The 9,408-nt window shown below is 42.7% G+C and overlaps 1 protein-coding gene and 2 non-coding genes across 7 annotated transcripts; all 3 read right to left on the bottom strand.

Moving 5' to 3' along the window:
- Nucleotides 1-217: 217 nt before the first annotated feature.
- LOC139534132 (solute carrier family 25 member 3-like) lies at nt 218-8,181 on the bottom strand. Of its 5 annotated transcripts, XM_071332944.1 has the most exons (9): nt 8,045-8,090; nt 7,481-7,638; nt 7,167-7,217; nt 6,383-6,507; nt 4,760-4,939; nt 4,318-4,499; nt 3,470-3,642; nt 1,227-1,337; nt 218-678 (listed from the first exon to the last, which is right to left on the bottom strand). In XM_071332944.1, the coding sequence occupies exons 4-9, from the start codon at nt 6,386-6,388 to the stop codon at nt 518-520; spliced, it is 813 nt and encodes a 270-aa protein (XP_071189045.1). In that variant the 5' UTR covers nt 6,389-6,507; nt 7,167-7,217; nt 7,481-7,638; nt 8,045-8,090; the 3' UTR covers nt 218-517. The 5 variants fall into 5 exon arrangements, with proteins under 5 accessions (XP_071189045.1, XP_071189043.1, XP_071189041.1 ...); XM_071332942.1 differs by lacking the exons at nt 6,383-6,507; nt 7,167-7,217 and adding an exon at nt 5,412-5,533 and having other exon boundaries at nt 8,045-8,181; XM_071332940.1 differs by lacking the exons at nt 6,383-6,507; nt 7,167-7,217 and adding an exon at nt 5,412-5,542 and having other exon boundaries at nt 8,045-8,181.
- Nucleotides 878-1,060, bottom strand: LOC139534984 (small nucleolar RNA SNORA53). Its single transcript, XR_011667068.1, has one exon. It is a non-coding gene; the product is annotated as a small nucleolar RNA SNORA53 (small nucleolar RNA).
- On the bottom strand, nt 3,840-4,072 carry LOC139534983 (small nucleolar RNA SNORA53). The gene has a single exon (XR_011667067.1). It is a non-coding gene; the product is annotated as a small nucleolar RNA SNORA53 (small nucleolar RNA).
- Nucleotides 8,182-9,408: the final 1,227 nt, after the last annotated feature.

Here is a 9,408-nt window from a genome sequence, read left to right on the forward strand (position 1 = left end):
GTAGAATTTAAGGACGCTTTAAACCAGCAAAATTCTCACTAGCAACAAGAATGGTGTGTACAGTTTGTCACGAACAGCGCTTGTGACCATAGAAATCGACGGGGGGTGATCCCCAATGCTGGAAGGGAGGCAGCTTAAAATGTACTCACTTAACCCCAATACCAAAATTATTTTATTTTCAGTGGAAAAGTTCAAGAAATTAAAACAACCGGACATGTTTTAGAGGGAAACATTAATTTTAATATAATTTCCACATTACTAATGACATGATTCGATAAAACCAGACCATGTTTCTACAGTACGTATATTCTCCTGTACCTCAGTGCAGAGGGGGGACAAACATGGATCCCTCCCTTCCGGTCTCTCTTTCTCTAAAATATACATGGGAGGAACAGCCCTGGGCCTGGAGAAGAGGAGCTGCTTTAGGAACATAAATATAGAAAACAGAGCTGTGTGCTGCAGCCAGGGGGGTGAGGTGTGAATCGAGAGGGAGTCCTGGAGATGTATATATTTTTTTCTACTCAGTGAGCCCCAGCTTCTTCTTGAGGGACTCTGGCATCTCGGGGGGAGGGGGACGGGGCAGGCGGAAGTAGACCTTCACGGAGTCGTAGATGAACCACTGCAGAGCGGTCAGAGTACCGATCATGATGATACGGGCAACCAGGCCCTTCCAAACACCTTAAAGGGGGAGAGAATGGGAGAAGGGAGGTGTTTGCTAGAAGTGTATAAATAAATTACATCTGCTTTTTTGTTTCTTTGAGTGGGCCAAACACTCAATATTGAGCAGTCATACTTGCAAGATTTTAAAAGTCTGTATTCAGTAGAATGACTTAACATTGAATGTTACAGGACTCTATCCAAAGGGACTAAAACAAGTGTTAACCACCCCCAGCCTGGCTGGGGGACAGGTAGACTGCTCTCACACACCAATGACTCAAGCACCTCCAATTGTACAGCCAGAAAGCTGCTGAGGGCCTCCAGGCTGGAGCTGCAGCACTCAGAGAGACAACAGCACCAGCACACAGGAGCACCCTCCAGAGTTGGATCTAAGGAGCGTGTTGTTAGAATTGGGCCATTAAATATTTATTTAGACCCACCTATTCTCGCCCAGTAACCTGAGAGGGTTTGATTGGATAAAGTACCCTGAGGTACCAAATCACACCAGTGATAACTTTGAGGAAGGATGTGTTTCCTAAATGAGACAAGCCCTACGGTTGTCCACTCACCTTTAGGTCCCAGCTTCTTGAGCACTTGGACGGCGGTGCTGCCACTCTCCTTGTTCAGTACAGACACCACTGAGTCCGCTGGGTGGGACACGATGGCACAGAACACACCAGCTGCAGGGGACAGACAAATCATCAGCACACACTCCTATATAGGACCACTATATACCATCAAACAGAAGCCAGGGTAGTCTTTGTCCGTCACCAAATGGAAGAAAACTGATTGAAACAGGGAGGGACAACTACCTGTACATGTCCAATAAGTAACACTTCTAGGCAAGTCAGTTAAGAACACTTTCTTATTTTCAATGACGGCCTAGGAACGGTGGGTTAACTGCCTCGTTCAGGGGCAGAACGACAGATTTTTACCTTGTCAGCTCGGGGGATTCAATCTTGCAACCTTACAGTTAACAAGTCCAACGCTCTAACCACCTGATTACATTGCACTCCACGAGGAGACTGCCTGTTACGCGAATGCAGTAAGCCAAGGTAAGTTGCTAGCTAGCATTAAACTATATAATTTTTTTTATAAGATAAGTTAACTACACATGATTGATGATATTACTAGTTTATCTAGCGTGTCCTGCGTTGCATATAATCGATGCAGTGCGTATCGTTGCTCCAATGTGTACCTAACCATAAACATCAATGCCTTTCTTAAAATCAATACACAGAAGTATAGATTTTTAAACCTGCATATTTAGCTAAAAGAAATCCAAGTTAGCAGGCAATATTAACCAGGTGAAATTGTGTCACTTCTCTTGCGTTCATTGCACGCAGAGTCAGCGTATATACAACAGTTTGGGCCGCCTAATTTGCCAGAATTTTACGTAATTATGACATAACATTGAAGGTTGTGCAATGTAACAGGAATATTTAGCCTTATGGATGCCACCCGTTAGATAAAATACGGACGGTTACGTATTTCACTGAAATAATAAACGTCTTGTTTTCGAGATGATAGTTTCCAGATTCGACCATATTAAATGACCTAAGGCTCGTATTTCTGTGTGTTATCATGTTATAACTAAGTCTATGATTTGATAGAGCAGTCTGAACGATAGTAGGCACCAGCAGGCTCGTAAATATTCATTCAAACAGCACTTTCGTGCATTTGCCAGCAGCTGTTTATGACTTCAAGCCTATCAACTCCCGAGATAACCTCGTGTAACCGATGTGAAATGGCTGGCTAGTTAGCGGGGTGCGTGCTAATAGCGTTTCAAACGTCACTCGCTCTGAGACTTGGAGTGGTTGTTCCCCTTGCTCTGCAAGGGCTGCGGCTTTTGTGGAGCGATGGTTAACGCTGCTTCGAGGGTGGCTGTTGTCGTTGTGTTCCTGGTTCGAACCCAGGTAGGAGCGAGGAGAGGGACGGAAGCTATACTGTTACACTGGCAATACTAAAGTGCATATAAGAACATCCAATAGTCAAAGGTTAATGAAATACAAATGGTATAGAGAGAAATAGTCCTATAATTCCAATAACTACAACCTAAAACTTCTTACCTGGGAATATTGAAGACTCAAGTTAAAAGGAATCACCAGCTTTCATATGTTATCATGTTCTGAGCAAGGAACTTAAACGTTAGCTTTCTTACATGGCACATATTGCACTTTGTTTTTGCATTATTTAAACCAAATTGAACATGTTTCATTATTTATTTAAGGCTAAATTGATTTTATTGATGTATTATATTAAGTTAAAATAAGTGTTCATTCAGTATTGTTGTAATTGTCATTATTACAAACAATAAATTTATTTATTTATTTATTTATTAAAATCGGCCGATTAATCGGTATCGGCTTTTTTAGTCCTCCAATAATCGGTATCGGCGTTGAAAATCTCGGTCGACCTCTAGTGTGCACTAATGAATACGACCCAGGTCTCTCTGGGTAAGTAGTTGCCATTGGTCACAGATCTAGGATCATATTACGCTTCCCCAAATCCTAACCAAATTGTATTTGTCACATGCGCCAAATACAACAGGTGTAGACCTTAGTTAACCACTAACCAACAATGTGGTTTAAAAAAGAAGAATAAGAAATAAAAAGTAACAAATACTTAAAGAGCAGCAGTAAAATAACAATAGCGAGGCTATATACAGAGGGGTACCGGTAGAGTCAAAGTGTGGGGGCATCGGTTAGTCGAGATAATATGTACCTTAGTTATTAAGAGGACAACACAAACATGACTCAAGGTGAGCTCCTAGACCCACCTTCATCCTATTTCCTGTGGTACTACTACTCACCGATGTAGCCGGCAGTGAAGGTGACAATCAGCTGTTCGCCCTTGGTGCAGTCAGCACGTGGTTTGGGCACCACGTGTTTGTAGAGCAGCTCCACGGTCCTCTCAAAGCAGGCAAACTTCATCATGGTGTAGGGGATCTGCCGCATCCACAAGGGAACCACACCCTTGTAGAACCTGAGAGTTCCATACATACAGATCAGAGTTCTCGTCTCTCTGATCAGAAACCATAGGTGAAAGCAATATGGTGGTCACTAACAAGGCACCGACTTTCAGCAATCAATTTTCCCCATACAAGAGTGTAAAGGAGATGAGAACAAACTACGTTAGACTATCAAGGCGCAAACCTGGAAAATACCATTAGGGCCTATGGGTTTGTCCATCCCCCAGCATAGCTCTACTGGTAGGGTCCCAACAGTGGAACTGAGGGTTGCCAGTGCAGCAGGGGTGCTGGGAGGCAGGTAGACTGCTCTCACACGCCAATGACTCAAGCACCTCCAACTGTACAGCAAAAAAGCTGCTGAGGGCCTCCAGGCTGGAGCTGCAGCACTCAGACAACAGCATCAGCACAGGAGTGCCCTCCAGAGGTGGATCTAAGGAGCGTGTTTGGTGGTAACCTCTCAAATCAGCTATTGGGAGCAAGAATTACTTTTGCAGGCTTATGTACCATACCAGCCATGAAACACACAATCTAATAAAGGCCACAAGTTGAAGCAGGTTTGTTCACCTAGTGTAGGAACAAAAGCATGCACCTCATAGCTGTCCCTGAGAAGGATGGAATACCTTTACAGGTTATACATCCTCCAAAACAAATGCAAAAACCTAATAACATCACAAACAATATCTACTCACGCCCATACTCCCTCCTCTGCAAACATCTTGGGAGCACACTGTCTGAGGTTGTTGGCGTAGCCGGGGCAGGTCTGGATACGCACTTTGCAAGCCTCCATGGGGGCCAGGGCAATGTCAGCAAAGAACTCTGCACTGGCAGACGAAGCCAGGTACAGGGATGTCCTCCACAGGTACGTGTTCTCCTGTTAGATGAGAGGGGGCGAAGTCAGCTGTGGTCCTGTGTGGTCTAGCAAAACCAATGCCATATGTTTAAAGTGCCACAGGGATTACATATAAACACAAAAAATGTAAGTGCTCACTGTACTGTAATTGGATAAAAGCGCCTGCTAATTAGCACGCAAATAATTATTTTTGGTGGGTGAACTGTTCCTTTAAAACACTGTAAACACGGGAATCCAACAGTGTTGGTTTCTCCCCACATTGGTTCCGACCCCTGACTGACCTGTCCAAGCATGTCACTGTAGAAGATCTTGAACATCTCATAGAAGCCAAACTTGCAGAGACCCTGCATGGAGTAGCCGATGAAGGTAGGGGCCCAACCCTTAGCCAGCCCTCGGGCTCCATCCTCCTTCAATGTGAGGGAGAAGCCTTTGCCAATGCTCTTGTACTTGTCAGGGTCCACCTAAGGAAGAAAAAACAATCAATTAGTAGAGAGACAAAGGAACAATGGGAGTAGCGCCCTATGGGCTGAAATCAAGGTAATTTTATCTAAGGTTTCTAGACCATGTTCATGAAAAAAAAAAAATTATACTAGCTAGGTTTCAGGTTGTGAACTAGGGGGTTATCCAGATGAACATTACTACTTATAGCTAGTGATTTATCTGATGTCTGCTAATCTACAGGAATCTTCCGCCCAATCCCAAATCAAGTTTTCCGCCCAAATTTTTCCTCATCTATTCAAGTGCATAGGACTTAAGGGTACATTTGGGACTGCACGGTCTTGACGGATTTTAAGGCCACAATTGTTGAACAATCCCTCTGGGACAATAAAGTTGAAACTAACTTCTTAGGTGTAGATTTGGGATTGGGCACCTTTTCTTACAGGAGCTATGGAGGCCTTCACACAGCAGACAGCTACAGGGGGTACCACAAACCTGGATGCGGCACTTGACAAGGTCGAGGGGTACAACAGCTGTGTGTGTGAGGCCGCAGCTCAGGATACCCCCAAACCCACACAGGGCATAGTATTTTGTTGAGCCAAACTCACAGCTCACATCTGCAGAGTCTGCAGCAAAAAACAACAATACGTGCCCAACATGCAGTCACAAAACACGCAACACAGGACAATAATCACCAACAAACATGCCACCATTACATTAGAACACACCAGGGAATGAGCCAGATCAAATTTCAAACACTTGTGAATCAGGTTTAGGTCAATTCCTTTTTAAATTCAGGAAGTAAACTGACATTCCAATTTATCTCAATGCTTGTCTATGATCACATTTTTGAATTTGAATCAGTTTACAGTAAACTTCCTGAATTTGAACTTTTACAACAAAAAAATATGTTGAAGCATCAGCTGCATAGTTAGTTAAAGTAATACATATAGTTTACATAAATATATTAAGCGTTTATACTTTAGTCATTTTTAAGCTGGGAATAATTCCATTGAGGTGTAAATTACTTGGGCTTTTGAACCTACTTATAAAGCTATAGGCTACATTCTAGCAACGCATAGCTGCACTTTGATCATGTTATAAATAGCAGGGTGAACATTCTGAACATATTTTCCCATTGTCACTCCCGACCTTTCAGTGACCTACAAGTCCTTTAGCTTTGGATTGGGAAGGGGAATGTAGCAGGCAGGGAGGTTCATTAAACAATTACAGGAACACTGGTGATTGTGAATCACACACTTACCATGCAATGTAGGTTATTCGAAAACAAAATCAGGTGATCAAGTGGGATAAAACATGAGGAACAACAATGACAAAGATTCCACCACGACTGCACAAAACCGGGCTGCTTGATACATCCATTCTCCCATGCAAATTGCATTTCAGACAACAAAAACACAGCGTGTTGGGTTTTAAGTGGCTCCAGGCCACAGGGATAGACAGACCTGCATTCTGCATTTGACCAGATCGAGGGGCACTAGGGCTGCGTGTGTGGTGCCACAGCTGATGATGCCACCAAACCCACAGAGGAGTAAATACTTCCGTGAGCCGAACTCACAGCTGTCTCCCTCTGAAGAAAGAGTCAGGCAATACTTTCAAAATGGGAACTTGGTGTTGATCATTAGAAAAGTGGTAATAAGTAAGAGCAAACTGCATCTTCACTAGGCTAAAGGCCAAATTCAAGTGGAGTTTAATTGTGTGTGTCCTGTCCTATGTAGTCTGCATAGGCCTATATCACAGGTGCATAGAGCCATGCACACATAGAACATTTACTCCCTGTGAGGGCAGACTGTTGTGCAACAGGCCCTGTAACAGTAGAGCAGACTAGCTATATAACTAATCAACCAACCAGCACACAGTATTTAGGCTATAAAAAAGGACACCGGCCAGCAAGCTCTAAAACTAACCAAAAGCCTGACCCAAACATGGTGGTTCAATAATAGCTAATGTCACCATAAGAACTAAGCCATAAAAACAAAAAATAGAAAAATTTAAGCAAACAATGAAAAACAGCAATAATATTGCAATGGTCATAATATAACAGGGGTTGCTGAAGGCCATGCTTTACGTTACAAAAAGGATAGCATTTCAAATTTATCCGAATTGAGAACAAATGCAATGCCCCCGTCTAGGGGTCAGACGCATATCATTAGCTGGTTGGTGTGCTAGAAAGCAATACAGACATTGACCTAACTTCTACTTTGCACGTTTGAGTCAGTGGCCTCTCACCTTAGTTTTGAACAGCGATTGGGGGGGGGGTCATGAATTCAGTTCAAATACCTGCGGCATATTTCAAAGTTTACATCTGCCCTTCAGTGTCCTCCATAGACAAGGCCTGTCTTTGACATTACACATTTGATGACAGTGGCTAGATAGCTGTGAACGTTTGACGAACACACAAGTCGTATAAATTAAAATACACATGTTGAATAAATTTGGTATTTCGTCTCATTGATTCAGTTGACTGCGTAATTGCTCGCTAGTTAGCTAACGTTACTTGCTAACCGTAACGTTACTTGTTAGCATGCAGAACCTTGGTTTACCAGCAATTGCTGCGGCAGCGAGGTTGCGGCTCTTTCCATTTGCGGGGAGGCTCTGTTTGGGCTCCTCGATTTCTTGGAGGGAGAATAGCGGGGCGTTGAAGGGATTAGCCCGGGACAACTGCGTTAGTGTGGTCGGATACATGGTGTCCAAAACCGGTCTGTAGAATGAAAGCGAATGTTAGCAAGCTAGCTCACTACCTTGCTATAGAAACACGATCAACAGTAAAACAGCCCAGCTTACACTGACAACAGCCTAGGCAGGGGGTTCGAATGTCACATGGGGATGTAGCTATAATTTGACATCCAGACAACATTGAATGGAGAGGCAAACAGTATTAGATCATGTTGGTGTGAGCTAGCTATTCCTCTAGTTAGCTAAAGTACGTTAGCTTGCTCACTACTAGCTGATTAGCTAGCTTTCCCAAGGTGGAACGGTTGCGCAAGACAAGCTAGCAACATAAAACATTCTAAACATTACAGTAAAGACAAGCCTTCAGAAGCTATTCTACTCTAACATTGTGAAATCGAATTGTTATGTTAGATATTTCGTAGTACTGCACTCACTCTCTCCGTGTCTTAAAATGGAGCCTCCACTCTACTTCAACCGGCGGTCACAGGGGCCAAACGACCTCGCGATAAATCATTTTGTCCTTCCCTGACGTCACGGGAAAAATTGGGATAGTCCTTCTGCGTCCCGTCCTATCAGGGACGATATACGGAATGACAGTTCGATCAATCAAAATGCGGGGTCCAATCACGAAATAGGACTTTCCTAGGCCTTCAGTGCCATCATAGAAATACAATGCTAGAAATCTCTTTAAATTGAGTTTTAGAAGTGACAGTGCCACCAACCACATGGAAGACTAAACACATTTGCTGTGCTTGTTGCTTTCTTGTGTTCAGAAACGGTTAAAATGATTTTTGCTGGGTTTTACATTTGTATTCCTGACACTTTAGTTGATACATGATGAAGTGCCTTGTGTGCATGTGTGTGTCAGGTAAAGACGAGGAAGTGAGGGGGAGAGAGAGAGGTAATGTAAACATATGTTTCCGAAGGCAAATAAAGTCCTTTGAATTGAATTGAGGGGGAGCGGGAGAGGGGGCAGAGAGAGAGTGATACAGAGAGAGAGAGAGAGAGGTCTGAGTAAGTAGATTACTATGCCTTGGCAGTCTATTCTTGTCCATTGTATTAATCTAGGCCTGTAGAGCAGGGGCCTGTTGCACAAAACTAGGATAAGGGATTAAGCCAGGATATCTTGGTGATCCTGGCTCAATTGATCCGTAATCCGGTTGCACTAAAGATGGATAGGGGGCAGGAGGATATGTTATGGTATAAATTACCATGGAGATTTATTCTGAGGAGCTAGCCTGCTCCAGACCAGGCTAAATTCCAGGATCTATTTAATCTCATCCCTAATGTCAGTCAGCAGTCACCACAAATGGAAACCAATAGTTATTTCACTGCTCACTATACATTGTTATCACATATAACTAGACCCACTGTTATTATTTAAACATTTGTGATCATTAATTTCAATGATTTTGGATAAAAAATGATTTTTAGATGATGTTGCTATCATTAGATAATTTACAGTTTCCCATAGACTATAAGGCTATATATAAAATGATAGAATATTAGGGCCACAGAGGGGAAAAAAACACAAGTCATAATATTGTAACCAGTTGTTTTAAAGGAGGACAGTTGTTAAAATGACAGATGTGGGGCATTTCGTGAAATTGTACTTCAGTATGGTTTCATAAACAAAGACATGCTGATGTGCCAGAATATTAAGTATCACATTGTCATAAGTATCAAAACTGTAAAAACAATATGTAGCTTTTCTGCAGAAAGAACCAGCCTCATAAATTTATGACTTTATCCTTTTTCTTCAGTGTGGCCCTAGTACTCTGTCATATAAACAAATACA

Source organism: Salvelinus alpinus, chromosome 11 (assembly GCF_045679555.1).
Source record: "Salvelinus alpinus chromosome 11, SLU_Salpinus.1, whole genome shotgun sequence".
Taxonomy (NCBI): domain Eukaryota; kingdom Metazoa; phylum Chordata; class Actinopteri; order Salmoniformes; family Salmonidae; genus Salvelinus; species Salvelinus alpinus.

What these genes read in the sequence shown, in the direction of transcription:
- LOC139534132 (XM_071332940.1), bottom strand. Translation starts at nt 7,622, where the DNA reads ATGTATCCGACCACACTAACGCAGTTGTCCCGGGCTAATCCCTTCAAC. An exon ending in CGCTGCCGCAGCAATTGCTG is followed by an intron (nt 5,543 to 7,480) that starts GTAAACCAAGGT and finishes TTTTTGCTGCAG; the next exon opens with ACTCTGCAGATGTGAGCTGT. An exon ending in ACAGTGACATGCTTGGACAG is followed by an intron (nt 4,500 to 4,759) that starts GTCAGTCAGGGG and finishes CTCATCTAACAG; the next exon opens with GAGAACACGTACCTGTGGAG.